General features: G+C 45.0%; 1 protein-coding gene across 2 annotated transcripts in view; it reads left to right on the top strand.

Moving 5' to 3' along the window:
- Positions 1-5429: 5429 nt before the first annotated feature.
- The window catches only part of LOC129840485 (sodium- and chloride-dependent GABA transporter 2-like), a 46273-nt gene continuing 33872 nt past the window's right edge, over positions 5430-17830 (top strand). The window contains exons 1-3 of one of the 2 annotated variants that reach the window (XM_055908402.1): positions 5430-5735; positions 10473-10720; positions 14870-15004. In XM_055908402.1, coding sequence (XP_055764377.1) covers positions 10504-10720; positions 14870-15004 — 352 coding nt within the window. In that variant the 5' untranslated portion in view covers positions 5430-5735; positions 10473-10503. Of the gene's footprint in view, positions 5736-6392; positions 6807-10472; positions 10721-14869; positions 15005-17830 lie in introns of those variants that run through there. The other variant, XM_055908401.1, reaches the window with a different exon arrangement.

Genomic DNA, 17830 nt, shown 5'->3' with positions numbered 1-17830 from the left:
CAGAGGGATAGCTCAGGACAGAGGGATAGCTCAAGACAGAGGGATAGCTCAAGACAGAGGGATAGCTCAAGACAGAGGGATAGCTCAAGACAGAGGGATAGCTCAAGACAGAGGGATAGCTCAAGACAGAGGGATAGCTCAGGATAGAGAGGTAGCTCAGGATAGAGAGGTAGCTCAGGATAGAGGGGCAACTCCGGACTGAAAGGCAGCTCCGGACAGAGAGACAGCTCTGGACTGAGGGGCAGTTCTGGGTAAATAGCCGCTCTGGGCTGAGGGACAGCTCATGACTGGCTGACGGCTCTGGACGCTCATGGCTGGCTGACGGCTCTGGACGCTCATGGCTGGCTGACGGCTCTGGACGCTCATGGCTGGCTGACGGCTCTGGACGCTCATGGCTGGCTGACGGCTCTGGACGCTCATGGCTGGCTGACGGCTCTGGACGCTCATGGCTGGCTGACGGCTCTGGACGCTCATGGCTGGCTGACGGCTCTGGACGCTCATGGCTGGCTGACGGCTCTGGACGCTCATGGCTGGCTGACGGCTCTGGACGCTCATGGCTGGCTGACGGCTCTGGCAGATCCTGTCCGGTTGGCGGCCCTGGCAGATCCTGTCTGGTTGGCGGCTCTGGCAGATCCTGTCTGGTTGGCGGCTCTGGCAGATCCTGTCTGGTTGGCGGCTCTGGCAGATCCTGACTGACGACTGGCTCTAGCGGCTCCTGACTGACTATCGGCTCTGACGGCTCGGGACAGACGGGCGGCTCTAATGGCTCGGGACAGACGGATGGCTCAGACGGCGCTGGGGAGACGGATGGCTCAGACGGCGCTGGGGAGACGGATGGCTCAGACGGCGCTGGGGAGACGGATGGCTCAGACGCCGCTGGGGAGACGGATGGCTCAGACGCCGCTGGGGAGACGGATGGCTCAGACGCCGCTGGGGAGACGGATGGCTCAGACGGCGCTGAGGAGACGGATGGCTCAGACTGATCCTGTCTAGCGGAAGGCTTTGGTTGCTCCTGTCTGGCGGAAGGCTCTGTAGGCTCATGGCAGACGGGCGGCTTTGCAGGCTCAATACAGACGAGCAGTTCATGCGGCTCTTGGCAGACGGACAGTTCAGGCGCCATTGGGCAGACGGCAGACTCTGGCCGGCTGAGACGCACTGTAGGCGTGGTGCCGGAACTGGAGGCACCGGACTGGAGACACGCACTTCAAGCCTAGTGCGGGGAGCAGGGACAGGGCACACTGAATTCTCAAAGCGCACTATAGGCTTAGTGCGTGGTACCAGGCTAAGGGCACGCACCTCAGGATGAGTACGGGGAGAAGGAACAGTGTGTACAGGGCTCTGGAGACGCACAGGTGGCTTAGTGCGTGGTGCCGGAACTGGAGGCACCGGACTGGAGACACCATAGAGAGAGTGCGTGGAGGAGGAACAGGTGGTACTGGGCTGGAGCGGGGAGGTAGCGCCGGAAATACCGGACCGTGCAGGCGTATTGGCTCCCTTGAACACTGAGCCTGCCCAACCTTACCTGGCTGAATGCTCCCCGTCGCCCGACCAGTGCGGGGAGGTGGAATAACCCGCACCGGGCTATGTAGGCGAACCGGGGACACCATGCGTAAGGCTGGTGCCATGTAAGCTGGCCCAAAGAGACGTACTGGTGGCCAGATATGTAGAGCCGGCTTCATGGCACTTGGCTCAATGCTCAATCTAGCCCTACCAGTGCGGGGAGGTGGAATAACCCGCACTGGGCTATGCACACGTACAGGAGACACCGTGCGCTCTACTGCGTAACACAGCGTCTGCCCGTACTCCCGCTCTCCACGGTTAGCCTGGGAAGTGGGCGCAGGTCTCCTACCTGCCCTTGGCCCACTACCTCTTAGCCCCCCCCCCCCCCCCCCCCCCCCCACAAGAAATGTTTGGGTAGTACTCACGGGCTTCCGTGCTAGACGCGTCCCCTCATATCTGCAGTTTTGGGCTTGATTCACCGGTTTCCAGCCATGTCTCTTTTCTGCCTCCTCATACCATCGCTCCTGGGCTCCCGCTGCTTCCATCTCCTCACGAGCACGGCGATATTCCCCAATGTGCGCCCAAGGACCTTTTCCCTCCAATACTTCCTCCCAAGTCCATGAGTCCTGATTTCTTGGCTGCTGCTCGAACTCCTGCTGCTTGGTTCTGGAAAGGTGGGTGGTTCTGTAACGGTGGTTCTCCTCCTCTTCAACCGAAGAGGAGGAGTAGTGATGGAACCAAGGCGCAGCGGGTTGTGAATACATAATTTATTTAAAGACAAGACGAAAACACGAACTTCACTATAACTAACAATACAACAAACGGAGTAGACAGACCTGGACGACGAACTTACATTAAACACGAAGAACGCACGAACAGGGAAAAAAATAGACTACACAAAATGACAATGTACAAAAACAAACCGAACAGTCCCGTATGGTGCGACAAACACTGACACAGGAGACAACCACCCACAACGAACACTGTGAAACAACCTACCTAAATATGACTCTCAATTAGAGGAAAACGCCAAACACCTGCCTCTAATTAAAGCCATACCAGGCAACCCTTAAACCAACATAGAAACAGAAAACATAGAATGCCCACCCAAACTCACGTCCTGACCAACTAACACATACAACAAACTAACAGAAATAGGTCAGGAACGTGACAGTATGTATCATTTTTTCTCACAAAATTAGTGCACTGGACCTTTACTGGTACTGTATTAGAGGAATGATGTAGCACTTCAGCACCGCCGCATAATTTGGGCCGAAAGGTGGCTGTTATAATTGCTATTATTACCTACGTAATTAGAACAGTAAACAATACATTTTGCGTCATAACCATGGTCTATTGTCTCGTATACCACGACTTTCAGCCAATCAGCATCCAGAGCTTGAATGCCCCGGTTATAATTAAGCAATAAGGTACGAGGGGGTGTGGTATATGGCCAATATACCATGGCTAAGGGTTGTTCTTAACCACGACGCAACGTGGAGTGCCTGGATACAGCCCGTAGCCGTGGTATATTGGCCATATACCACAAACCCCGAGGTGCATTTTTGCTATTATAAACTGTTTACCAATGCAATTAGAACAGTAAAAATATTTTTATTGTCATTCCCATGGTATACGGTCTGATATACCACGGCTTTCAGCCACTCAACATTCAGGGCTCGAACCACCCGGTTTATGACATTTTATAAACTGGGTAGGTTGAGCCCTGAATGCTGATTGGCTGAAAGCCGTGGCATATCAGATCGTATCACGGGTATGACAAAACACGTTTTAATGCTCTAGTTGCAAGCGATAGAACCCTGTCTGGTTCTACAAGGATTTTTTTCTAAGAATGTAGTGTAAACTAACCTGGCCCAGCTCAACCTCAAGAATGTAATTTTCTGAATGGAGACTTGGAGCAGATTACGGGCGGGAGTCTTGGTTTTAGGGTGCCTATAAAAAGCAGGCTGAATGAGCACAGACAATGACACAGCTTGTTACCTTGTTGAGAAATGTCAAAGACGCCATTTATAGAACGACAGGCTCCACAATAGCCAAAACTAAGCGCAGCTTATTAAGATTTTCTCAATTTATAGTTAGTTTATAGCTAGCTTTGTCTTCACAGATGGATGACTCTTTATTCTCAACCCATCCGATTGGAGATGGTGTTCCTCGCTCATCAATTTGGCTTCTCTCCTGTCCTATTATTTTGCTTTTTAATCATTTAATTGAAATTTGGGGCTCCCGAGTGGCGTCGTCCAGGTTAGGGTTGGGTTGGGGTAGGCCGTCATTGTAAATAATAATTTGTTCTTAACTGACTTGCCCAGTTAAATAAAAATAAATCAATAAATAGGAATGGAGACAGTTTTAGCACTGAGGCAAGCAATTAGCATCCGAAGCAAACTGAAAGATTGGGATGGTGAGACGACAACAGCTCAGAATGTTGAGGGTCCCATATGACAGATCCCTGTTGTAAACACCCAATGATCTAACCGAGTATTAAAGAGTAGATGACAGACTTGGACCAAGAAGCCGATGACGGATCAGAGTAGTGATGCGTTAATGACAGAATGATGGCGTAACACATCATCAAGACCCCAGTGTCTTGTCTGTGTGTGCATGCGTGGTTTACAACCAAGTCTCCCCTCACAGTACAAGCAAGTCCACAGGCCTGCGCCTTGTAAGAGCAGGCAGATGGAATTTATGAAGCTATGTGTGCTTTTCCAAAACAAAACCAACTGACATGGAAATAACAACTGCAGTCGAAAGTGGAATTGCATTTTGGTACATTTGGTTCTCGTTCTTTCAGTCCCAGGAGGAAGGAGGCCAGTGTTGACATTGGGGATGGCGGTAGCAGGAGGCCGTGGCAGCTAGGCCGCTAAGGTCACCTGTATGTAGCTGTGGCATGTTATGCTAGGTGCACTAGGGATGGAATGTAAGATCACACTGAAGCTAGTATACTGAACACCAGACATGACTCAGCTTAGAATCATCATCAGCCAAAAGCCCTTGACAAATTCAGTAGAGAATGTATGAATGTAAACTTGGAAAGGTAGATATTTATGTTGTTAAAAAAAAAGTTGTTTGTTCTACTCAAATGGGTAATGGGTGTCTCGGGAAGTCTTACACACGACTGGGGACACCTGGAGGAATGCCGTTGACACTAAAAATGTCGACGCACTAGCTAACCTACAACAGTATAGTCTAGTCAGAACCTTATGTTCATTTCCTGTGCAGGTGCCCAAAGTGGCAAAAACGGGATAAAGCTACAGGTGGCAGCGACCTCACTTCCTTTTAGCCTTAACACTTCGTTCAGCTGTTGCTCAACCTACATCCATCCACCAACAATCTTGTACTTTTTTGATGGCTTTTGGGTGAGCGATGATTTATTCTGAATTATTAGAAAGGTTGTCATATACGGTTACTTTAATATTGAATAAACACACAAGATTACATGCAGACTTTGAGTCAAGAAAATAAGTATTCCATTTGAGGTCTTCATCTTGGATGAATAAAATGGGTAGGCTATGCACTGGTCAATACATTTTAGAGCCTGTAAGGCTATAAGCTTTGCATGCTTGGGCAATGAGGAGGGAGCGCAAATACAGAAATGTTTGAAAGGCTTAGAGTTGAATCCACTCAGTGCACAGTTCTTCAGGCCTTTTCACATTGAATTGTTCTTAGCCCCTGGCTTGCCTTAGCCCTTGGCTAAGACTGACCCTGGGCTAGCTTAGCATGTGTTCACATAAGCAGGGCTAACTGAAACCGACTGTCACTTTTCCGGAGTAGAATATTCAAATTAGGGGACTGTGATTGGCTCACCCTGGGCTAAGGTTGGCGCTATCCTACATTTAATATGTGCAAGTGTAATCAGTCGCATAGTCCTGGGCTAAAAACTCTCTTAGTCCAGGGCTAAGGAGGGCTAAACCCTGGGCTAAGTGCAGTGTGACCACTATTGACAATTGCATGACAACTAGAAAAAAGGGGAAAAATTAGAAAATAATATTTGGTAAGAATTTTTTTTCATTTGATTACTGGCCGAATACTTTTAACCACTAGGCTACCTGCCTCTCCCCTGTATTTTTTTTCTTAATAAGTTAGGAAAACAATACCCTATACAAGTCCCTTCTTTCACGGAACAATGCCTCATTTGGATTGCGAAGAGGATCGTGAATTGCAAGTACATATTAGGGGACTTAGAGAAGGCTGGAGACGAGAAGGACATTAAAGACGAGGTAGAGTCCCAGTTCCAACAGGGGTTTGGTTTTAGGGTGTTCCGTTTTACCAAGAGTAGAGTGATCATAATCTACTCTTGGCATTACAGTGGCTTTAAACAGTTTCATGCTTAGTCTTGTATATATTGGGGGTATTATTAATTGTGTGTGTTAATGTCTACAATAATAGTATCGGACTAGCTGTGTATTCACTTATGGTCCATAGAAGATCACCTGTGCTGTCTACTGCCGTACGTTTGCAAGTCAACTGTACTTCAAATGTGGTTATGTTGCAGTTAGACTGCAATAATACTCTAGTCATATTCTGTTACTGTAACTTCATAACTACAAGATTTTTTCTTTTAGGGGAGAATTTAAAATGTCTGCTGTGCACCGTCATCGGGAATACAGCAGGCAAAAGGACCCCCAGCAAGACGCATTTTTCCCTGTGTAATACTCATGCCTTTCGCCTTGAAGGATTTCTAGCATTGGCGACTGTTCTTTGTGACAGAGTTGTAAAGTGCTGTAGGACCCGCTACTAGTGAACGCCTTTCGGCTTCTAATGCTGCGTTCAAGTGCTAGTCAGAAACCTGAAAACTCAGACAAACCCCGAATTGTTACTGGTTGAACGCGATACGCGTATAACTACAACCAGTTAGCAAGTCGGACATTTAAGTGTTTCCTAGTTCCGAATAGCACGTGAACGCGGCAAATGTACAGGCTACTCTTCGGAATTAGGTAGGCTAAAATAACCGCGGTTGTTTTACATGAACACTTGCCGAAGGGGACTTTACATCTCTCGTAATCCTTGTGAAATGCTAAATGTTGTCCACGAAAAACGCATTGTTTTTAGGCTATTTATTTGTGTGGTTTCATTTGCGCTGTGCACTGTTGTATGGTGTATGAAAGTTTTCGCTTACCGTACCAAATGAAACCTGATTATTATAAATGATTAACGCAGTAATTCTAAAGTTCACCGTTTACATATGTTCACATAACTATTTGTGTTGCCCGTGAGGTGTGTTATGAATGGCACAAGGAAGGCATGTTGTGGAGATCCGTCTCTACATTCATTGTAGGCTATCATACCAGGTACAGGCACGTTTTTTTTTCACTAACTACTTTTGCACTTGATAGGAAAGCTAAGCAAATGTCATCCTTGTGTATCGTTAATGGCCAAATGCGAACTGTTACAGATAATAATAGTGTAGCAACAGCGGCCACACTAGTCCAAAATCATTGCAAACTACGCCTCTAGCCTAATAGTGTCGCAACAGCGGCCACACTAGTCCAAAATCATTGCAAACTACGCCTCTAGCCTAATAGTGTAGCTACAGCGGCTACACTGTAGCCCACAAATAATTACAAGCTACGCCTCTATAAAGGATGCAAAAATGTCTTCTGACTAGGCTATTGCATATCCGTTGTAAACGGTGAAATTCCTCCTAGTGTTGAAAATGTGTCTTTGCTCTCTCTGTCCCTCAATCTATATGAATCCTGGAAAGGTTATATCAGAGACCGTAAAAAGCAGGGTTATGTAGGAGCACTTGACTTACATCACTATTTCACTAGACACATGTGAAACCAAAGACTGTGGTAACAACATAGTAGTCACATGACAGTTTGAGTAACCCAGCTGACAATAGAAAGCAATAGTAAGGGTGTCTTTCCTAGGCGCTAAGTCTAGGCAGTGGATCGAATCCCCGAGCTGACAAGCAGTGTTACCAACTCCTCAGTAAGGAAAGTAACTATTGGCTGCCCTAAAAGTCTCTAGAAATCGCTAAATTACGTCATCGCCTAATTTGCATAACTGACCATGTGCATGTAATTGTGATAGACGCTGTGTTGTGGGAGAAACAAAAAGTGAGTAAAAAACACCCTAAATATGTTTAGAACTACAAATTAACTTTCTTCTGTTGATTCTTGTTTTTTATAATGTCACAATTCCAACCCTCCTCCTTTATCCGGGCTTGGGAATGGTAAAAGTGACCCAAAAGAGAGACTCTGGCAGAGTTACTTAGTATTTTATTTTTTTGTATTTTGTTTTTTATATTTACATCCCGGGATCAGCCAGCGGCGGCTTCCCGCATGCGCGATTCATTTGCAGTCTGGACGTGGAGGGGTGAACATCTCCTGCTCTGACTGCAGCTGGGAGGGTCTGGTGCGCAAGGACTGGGCCGCCTGTGAGTGCTTTGGGACTGGGGTGGGGCCCACGGTAGCACCCGCTGCTCGTTGAGAAGAGTAAGAACTATACATGCTTTTGTAACAGTTTAACTTTACGGCGTCCCCTCGCGCGAACCAGGGACCCTCTGCACACATCAACAACAGTCACCCACGAAGCGTCGTTACCCATCGCTCCACAAAAGCCGCGGCCCTTGCAGAGCAAGGGGAAACCCTACTTCAAGTCTCAGAGCAAGTGACGTAACCGATTGAAACGCTATTAGCGCGTACCCGCTAACTAGCTAGCCCTTTCACATCTGTTACACTCACCCCCCTTTCGACCTCCTCCTTTTCCGCAGCAACCAGTGATCCGGGTCAACAGCATCAATGTAACAGTATAACTTTAGACCGTCCCCTCACCCCGACACGGGCGCGAACCAGGGGCCCTCTGAACACATCAACAACAGTCACCCACGAAGCGTCGTTACCCATTGCTCCACAAAAGCCGCGGCCCTTGCAGAGCAAGGGGAAACCCTACTTCAAGTCTCAGAGCAAGTGACATAACCGATTGAAACGCTATTAGCGCGTACCCGCTAACTAGCGAGCTTTTCACGTCAGTCTCCAATAACACCAGAAAAAGTCGCTAGATTTGTCGCTAGAGGGGTCTGAATACTCGCTAAATATAGCGGCAAAGTCGCAAAGTTGGCAACACTGCTTCTTAACTGGCTTGCCTAGTTAAATAAAGGTTAAGTAAATACATTTTTTAAAAGCATACCATGGTTCGTTAGACAAAGCCTATTGGAAAATGAATGGCGTTTTTGTAAGGTTTTTGGATAAATGCAGAAAATAAGGTCTGTGGAAAACACAGGTTTAGGAAATTATATTTGTTTTGTTCTATGAGATTATCTTCATCAGCTAACATCACTTTTTGTGGATTTTGAAGCATTTATGTTAAAAAAAATAACAACGCACGTAAAGGCTTTATAATTATTAAAGATCATGTTCTGACTGATATGTTCTCATAGAACAAAACGTATAAGAACTTATAGGCCTGTGTTAATATTATACTATTTGCCATTTAGCAGATGCTTTTATCAAAAAAGGGACTTACATACATATACATTACGTAGGTGCATACATTTTATGCATGGGTGGTCACAGGAATCAAACCCGCTGCCCTAGCATTACAAGCTCTACCAACTGAGCTACAAAGGACCTCAAACCTTATTTTGGGGTTTGAGGTCCAAGGGTGTACTTATGATACCCACTGTACTTTGAGAAAGGAAGCTGAGCTGAGTTGCTATAGGGGGTAGTAGATATTCAAATTCAATCTCTGTGTGTCTCTTTCTTTCCCCATTATTTTTGCCCATAGAAATGGCTGAATCATTTCTGCATTTTTTGACTACAAGCTGGTGAGCTCTATGGTGTGGGGTGGGATGGGATAGGAGGAGTGGGGGGGTTAGGAATGGAGTTGTGTTAGTAAAACGTTTACTGTTGACAGGAGAACAAGAGGAGACAATAGGACGAGGTGGATAATTGTATAATAAGGCAGATTTATTCAAGTGTAAAGATATTAGGCAAAGCGTGCGGCACGGCTCTTTCTGTCTGATTTGTATGAAATCGTCCGGAAAGAGGTAGTTTCAAGAATCGTACAGTATTATATAGACAACAAGCAAAGTAGGTAGATCTGCGAGTCTGGCCTTCCGATTGGTCGATCTGGGTCTTGGGTAGTCCTGAACAGGCCTGGTGTCCACGTTCCATTGGTTCCTGAGATAGTTCTTTGTCTTGTGCTCCAACCGTGTGTTCTGTGGTTATTATGGGGGAGGGGAATTATGTGTGTCTGTAGTTGGTGTCTTAATAAGTCCAGCATATGTCCAAGAGAAATGAGGAGTATGTGTATTTTTGTATAAAATATGGCTTATGTTGAAATGTAGTTATTACTAGTTTCCAGTCTCTATTACAATTTCTTACAGTTGCTCACATTTACATACAAACAGACTGCAGAATTGATCCGTGGCACAGGAGCATATGTGGTGCCAGTCTACGACTTGTACTTGTATTTAAATCACAATTTAGTTAGTTGTTGACAGCCCCCGAAACACCAAACGCACATATACAAACAAACACCTCCTAGACCTTGGCTGCGTCCCAGCTGGTACCTTATTTCCTACATAGTGAGCTACTTTTGAATAGGGTGCCATTTGGAACGTAGACCTTGTGTAGCCTGAGGAAGTCAGATAGCAGACACACACACACACCCGACACAGGGCTGGCCATGAGAAGGGAGGTACAGATAAGTTACGCAGGCAGGCCAACCGTCAGAGAAGCACCCTACTAAGGTTGGTCACTCCATCGCAGGCGGCAGAGATGTAAGCACACATGTAAACCCTCGCTCTCTCTCTCCCATTCTGTAGCCACATTTGTATTTTTTCTTTGTTTTTCCCACCTATGGCTCCTCAATGGTCATTCATCTTCGCTGTTACAGAGATGCAAGCTCCCTGCCATCTCTCTCTCTCTCACTATCTCACTAACTCTAGCCTAATTCATATTTTTACCATATGGCTGTCTTATTCTCATCCATCCCCTCTCTTTCTGTAGGAGTGTGTGTGTATCTCTACCGGATCCCGCCATGTCGACCCAGCCTGCTCCGGAGCAGGGAGTTGTGTTGCTGAACAGTGGCCTGCACATGAAGAGCAAGAAGGGGCTGGAGGCCGGGAAAGTGGAAGGCCTGCAGGCCCGGGGCCACTGGGCCAACAAGGCAGAGTTCCTGCTGGCTGTGGCGGGACAGATCATAGGCCTGGGCAACGTGTGGAGATTCCCCTACCTGTGCTACAAGAATGGAGGAGGTGAGAAACTTAAGTTTGAAGGAAAGACGCTACCACAGATGTCAGAGCTAACTGTACTCTTTTAATCATAACGTCAATGGAACAATACAGAAAGTGGGCGCCATAAAATAACCCTACGGTCAACCACTGTAAGGATAACATCTCACGTGACTTACTACTGTACAGACATAACACTATGTAGGCCTTATCCTGGAACCCAGAACTAATGGTTATGGTACGAGTCTGTCACGAGACTAAAGTAGGCCTACATGTACAGTGGGTATGATAAGTACAGTATTCACCCACCTTGGATTTTTTTCTCATTATGTTGCGTTACAAAGGGGGATGGAAATGGATTTAATTGTGATTTATTTTTTGCAATTGAGCTACACAAAATAATCCACAATGTTAGTGAAAATAAAATTCCATTGATTTTTACAAATGAATACTAATTTATTAACAAAGTATTCACCCTCTTTTGTTATAGGCAAGCCTACATTAGTTCAGGAGTAGAATTTGGCTTAAGAAATCACATAAGTTACATGGACTCACTCTGTGTGAAATAATAGGTGTTGACATGATGTATTTATGACTACCCCTTCCTCTTTCCCCCATGTATACAACATATGTAAGGTCCCTCAGTCAAGTATTGCATTTCGAGCACAGATTGAACTACAAAGAGCTGGGAGCTTTTTGAATGGTTTATAAAGAATGGTAGTGATTGGTAGATGGGTATCAATAACAAATCAGACATTGAATATCTCTTCAAGCACGGTCAAGTTAATAATAATGCTGTGGATAATGTATGAAACCACACAGACGCATCAAAGTTGCAGGTGTCCTTCTGAGCTGCAGGACGGGAAAGAAAGAAAGGAACTGCTCGGAGATGTCACCATGAGGCCATTGGTCATTTTAAAATAGCTACGGAGTTCAATGGCTGTGATGGGAGAAAAATGAGGGTGGATCAACAATATTGTAGTAACTTCACAATAATGACCTACACTTAGAAAAAAAGGTTATATCTACAACCCTAAAAGGATTATTCAGCTGTCCCCATAGAAGAACCCTTTGAAGAACCCTTTTTGGTTCCAGGTAGAACTCTTTTGGGTTCAATGTTAGAACCTTTTCCATAGAGGGTTCTACATGGAACCAAAAAGGGTTCTCCTATGGCGACAGCCAAATAACCCTTTTTTTCTAAGAGTGTAAATGACGGCGTGAAAAGAACAATAACAATATATAGAATACAACGCACTAAGGTAATACAAAAAAAAAACTGGGCAAAGGGATACACTTTTTGGCCTAAATGCAAAGCCTTGTGCTTGGGGCAAATCCAACACAACACATCACTGAGTAACTGCCTCCTTATTTTCAAGCATGGTGGAGGCTGTATCATGGTATGGCAGGTTTTCTGCATAGAAAAGTTTTGGGTGGGTGTTTTTTTTAAGTGTTTTTTTTCGGGCCTCCTATATCCAAACAATCAAAAATAAATTATTTTGGGAAATACTTTTCGGCATGTAAAAACGTTTTTAGTGTAAAGTTAAACGACTTAAACTAGATATAAAGTTTGTAGAAAAGATAATGGACCCATATACACTGCTCAAAAAAATAAAGGGAACACTTAAACAACACAATGTAACTCCAAGTCAATCACACTTCTGTGAAATCAAACTGTCCACTTAGGAAGCAACACTGATTGACAATAAATTTCACATGCTGTTATGCAAATGGAATAGACAACAGGTGAAAATTATAGGCAATTAGCAAGACACCCCCAATAAAGGAGTGGTTCTGCAGGTGGTGACCACAGACCACTTCTCAGTTCCTATCACTTCTCAGTTCCTGGCTGATGTTTTGGTCACTTTTGAATGCTGGCGGTGCTTTCACTCTAGTGGTAGCATGAGACGGAGTCTACAACCCACACAAGTGGCTCAGGTAGTGCAGCTCATCCAGGATGGCACATCAATGCGAGCTGTGGCAAGAAGGTTTGCTGTGTCTGTCAGCGTAGTGTCCAGAGCATGGAGGCGCTACCAGGAGACAGGCCAGTACATCAGGAGACGTAGAGGAGGCCGTAGGAGGGCAACAACCCAGCAGCAGGACCGCTACCTCAGCCTTTGTGCAAGGAGGAGCAGGCGGAGCACTGCCAGAGCCCTGCAAAATGACCTCCAGCAGGCCACAAATGTGCATGTGTCTGTTTCTGACCGTTTGAGCAGACTCCATGAGGGTGGTATGAGGGCCCGACGTCCACAAGTGGGGGTTGTGCTTACAGCCCAACACCGTGCAGGGCGTTTGGCATTTGCCAGAGAACACCAAGATTGGCAAATTCGCCACTGGCGCCCTGTGCTCTTCACAGATGAAAGCAGGTTCACACTGAGCACGTGACAGACGTGACAGAGTCTGGAGACACCGTGGAGAACGTTCTGCTGCCTGCAACATCCTCCAGCATGACCGGTTTGGCGGTGGGTCAGTCATGGTGTGGGGTGGCATTTTTTTGGGGGGGGGGCCGCACAGCCCTCCATGTGCTCGCCAGAGGTAGCCTGACTGCCATTAGGTACCGAGATGAGATCCTCAGACCCCTTGTGAGACCATATGCCAGTGCGGTTGGCCCTGAGTTCCTCCTAATGCAAGACAATGCTAGACCTCATGTGGCTGGAGTGTGTCAGCAGTTCCTGCAAGAGGAAGGCATTGATGCTATGGAGTGGCCCGCCCGTTCCCCAGACCTGAATCCAATTGAGCACATCTGGGACATCATGTGTCGCTCCATCCACCAACACCACGTTGCACCACAGACTGTCCAGGAGTTGGCGGATGCTTTAGTCCAGGTCTGGGAGGAGATCCGTTAGGAGACCATCCGCCACCTCATCAGGAGCATGCCCAGGCATTGTAGGGAGGTCATACAGGCACGTGGAGGCCACACACACTACTGAGCCTCATTTTGACTTGTTTTAAGGACATTACATCAAAGTTGGATCAGCCTGTAGTGTGGTTTTCCACTTTAATTTTGAGTGTGACTCCAAATCCAGACCTCCATGGGTTGATAAATTTGATTTCCATTGATCATTTTTGTGTGATTTTGTTGTCAGCACATTCAACTATGTAAAGAAAAAAGTATTTAATAAGAATATTTCATTCATTCCGATCTAGGATGTGTTATTTTAGTGTTCCCTTTATTTTTTTGAGCAGTGTATTTTTAAATAAGATAATCTTTGAGAACTATCAATCACCAAAATAAAAGCTAGACAGGCAGAGAGAATCTAAAATCCCAAAAATTATTCATTCAGTTGTAGTTTTGTCATTGTTATAATGTTTCTCCGATAGCATAAGCAATGGCAAAATGTGTAGAATTCCATGAAATTAGCTTTAAAACTGCACATTTTCTTTTAGCCCCATGGAAAGATGTGTAGAATTGCAGAAAATTTGCTTTAGAGGGCCTCTAAAATGTTCAGTCAGTGACTGTTCCATTGGCCATGGCCACGTCCATGGCCACACTCCCGCCACGCCTACCACCTAAGCCCCATTTTGATCCACCAGTGTGGAAGAGGAATTCACCTTTCAGCAGGACTTTAACCTACAACACAAGGCCAAATCTACACTGGGATTTGCTTACCAAGAAGACAGTGGAAGTTAGGTTTGACTTAAATCTGATTGAAAATCTATGGCAAGACTTGAAAATTGATGTCTAGCCATGATCCCCCAATACCTTGACAGAGCTTGAAGGATTGGGGGCAAATATTATTATTAAATCCATTTTAAATCCCAGTTTGGAACAATAACATGTGAGGGAATCCAAGGGGGGTGAATACCCACTGTACATTGAGAAAGGACGCTGAGCTGAGTTGATGTAGGGGGTAGTAGATATTCAAATGCAATCTTTGTGTGTGTCTCTTTCTCTGTCTGTCAGTATGTCTACTTCTCTTTCTCTCTTTTCTCTCTTCCTCTCTTTCTCCCTCTGTCCACCCTCAGCTCTAACACACCTGATTGTGGACAACAGATTCCTATAGCTTAAAGACAACTATAGTAGTATTATCTCCATGGCGAAAAAAAGTGCATACTGTACATGCATAGTTTCTGGGCTATAAATAAGAGACAGTCAAAGTGCTGAAGTGCTATATTGTATTATGTCTCTTTCAATCTTTATCTGTGTTCATCCATCCCTCTCTCTCTCTCTCCCAGGTGTGTTCTTTGTGCCCTACTTGTTGTTTCTGGTTCTGTGTGGTGTTCCTCTCTTCCTGATGGAGACCTCTCTGGGTCAGTATACCAGCCTGGGAGGGGTCAGCGCCTGGAGGAGCATCTGCCCGCTGTTCGGAGGTACACACGCACACACGCACACCACCCCAAGGTATACAGCCACGCACAAATAGGGCTGTTACGGTGAAATTTTTATAGGCTTTGCAATTGCTTTAGAAAACAGCGTGATGGCCTCTATTAAAAAGAGGAGGTTCCCATCAGCTGTCTAATGGCTAGGCCTACTATATTTATTTCTCAACCTTCCTAATATTAAGCACATTGCTTCTCTTCACAACAGGAGTACATCCTACCTGGCTGGCATGACAATGAACCATGGGAAGCGCATCCTCCATTCGCTATTTAATTGCATAGATGACATGTATTTTTTTCCCCCTGCCCCTGTTTCAAGACAGCTGCATGATAATGGTCCATTCTAAATAAAAAAAACATATTATTTAGTGTATGTAAAGACAAAATTAAATCAGGAATAGTCTAATGGGTGACAATATTAGCCTTGTGAATGATCACTTGTGAATGATATACTGTATTATCACTTGTGAATGATATACTGTATTATCACTTGTGAATGATGCCCAGCTTGTGTGCAGTAAGGCAAGAAACAGCGCATGCTTTTTTTTTTGTGACGTTTTGTTCAAATCATAGTCAAACACTTCATGTAGCCTATCCCATAAGCCTATATGTGTTTTAATAAGGTTTGTATCACAACTAAAGTGGCCAAATAGCTTCTTAAAATTTAAGCACATTAATGCGATTTACAAGGGATGTAGAGCCTAACTGGCATACATGAGTTTCAAGTTTGGGGAAGATTATTTTCTCCATAGAAATGCACCTTTTTATAATAAAAGCATTACATGTATAATCACATTTGTGGTCCCTTTTGAGAATGGTGTTTTCCAGCTAATTGATTGCATGTTGGAACATTCATACTGATATCCTACTGCTGTGTGCGCATTGCTGTGCTTATAATGTGAAGATATAGCCTAATAGTCTACCAACGTTCTGATCTATTCCGTCGACCTCATTGCTTACAAAATGTTTTGCTGTTGTGTCAACCTCATTGCTTACAACTGTCCCAGACTATGTTTGGAATATTTGTTTCTGGCACAGAATAGAAAAGGTCAAATTTTGTACTATGGGGGATAGTAGATTGACATAGGCTAGTGCTTTTGCTGTTCGTTAGGCCTACTCATCTTGTTGGCTGACAAAAAGTAAATAAGCCCGATGTGTCCGTCTTCACTTGTAGCCTGTGAGAAAGATTATTGGCTAATCGTAGTTACCTTTCAGTGGCAATCACAGGCGGCCGGTGGTACTGTAATTGGGGAGGACTGGTTCATAGAACAAAGTAGATGGAATGGTATCGAATACATCAAACGCATGGTTTCCATGTGTTTGATAACATTCTATTCACTGCATTTCAGTCATTGGAAGCTTTGCTCTTCTGTTCTAATCTATGTGGAATATTTTTGTTGTTGTTGCTAAATTTGCTCCTTGGTGGCTTTCCACGGAAACCTTTTTAACCAGAAAAACTGAAGTCAGACCCCTACTTAATGAGACTTGAATCATCCCAAATTTCATCAGGATCATTGTTTCAAAAGGCATTTTTTGATTTGTCAACACAGCTCCTTCCTGTTCACTTCCTAAACACTGGGATGACACGCATAACAAGTCATCAATTTACTCCGCTGAGTTTGCGGGAAAAAGCACACTAAAATCTTTGCAGAAATATGCACGTGTTTTTGCAAACGTAGAATTGTCTACATCTGGCTAACCAATTGAAGTAATCCAAAAATGATCCGATTGCGTTACTCATTTCAAGTAATCCAATGGATTATGTAACTCAAGTCATACGCACGTATACACACACACGCACCTTTTATACATGCCGTACTTGATTAATAAAATTTGAATTGATTAGAATGCAGTGTCATGCTGACAACCTGTAATCCTTCCACACGCCCTGATTAGATCGATGCGTTACACACATTGACCATTCCCTGGAGTGAACACTCTTATCTTTCCCTTAATCCAGTGCCGATTTTAACATGTAAATCTTGGTGGGGCAAAAATGTCATTATGTGAGATGCATGCCAGCAAAGCCACAACACAACACTAAACAATACATTAATTTCTCTATACCACTGCTACACCTGGCTATCAGTGGAGCCTTGTCTGGCAGCGAAACAATTCAGTCATGCAAAACAGGTTCTACCCCAACTGCCCTGAATGAGGGGTCGCCACTGCCTTAATGACCTTACACACACGTTCAATGACACACTCTCACTCTTCTGTGGTGCCATGTGTTATTGTTTGTTTTGACAAAACAGTGAAAGGGTTTAAGTTATGTTTAGTTGGATTGGACAGACTGAAATGAATGAGTTAAAACCTCAGACTTGATGATGATGGGTACATCTCTAGATTGAACTGTTCAGATTGAACTGTTCAGGTGGAGAACAGGTATAGGTTAGCTAAGCTACTTATTCTCAAATAGTCTCCTCGTCTCCCTTGGACGTTTTTAGAAGTAGATGAGTCTAGGAACTACTTTTCAGTCTCGCTGTATCCTACTACTCCCAACTGCATTGTCTAAACCATCGCGTGTCTCGCGAGACACATGCGACGTAATTGGTGACTCGCGGCAATAATCTGAAAGAATGTGTTTTCCTCAGTCAGCCGAGTACGCCGCTTAGTTCATAGAATCGTGGTATCAGTGGCAGTTTCTAGTGCCTCTGGCGCATCTTGAAGTAGTGTTCTTCCTACGAATTTGGCTCTAGATTTTCAACAGTTGGAGCTATTGCCATCCCTGAAAGCTACGACTTTCAGGAACAAGTATGTGTCTTCTGTTTCCATCCGAGACACAAGCTGTGCAGGACTTTTTAGAAGGGAGAGTGA

This window comes from Salvelinus fontinalis, chromosome 41, assembly GCF_029448725.1.
Source record: "Salvelinus fontinalis isolate EN_2023a chromosome 41, ASM2944872v1, whole genome shotgun sequence".
Lineage (NCBI taxonomy): Eukaryota > Metazoa > Chordata > Actinopteri > Salmoniformes > Salmonidae > Salvelinus > Salvelinus fontinalis.
Note: the sequence above shows the minus strand (reverse complement) of the source record. Positions and strands in the feature narration are given on the sequence as shown.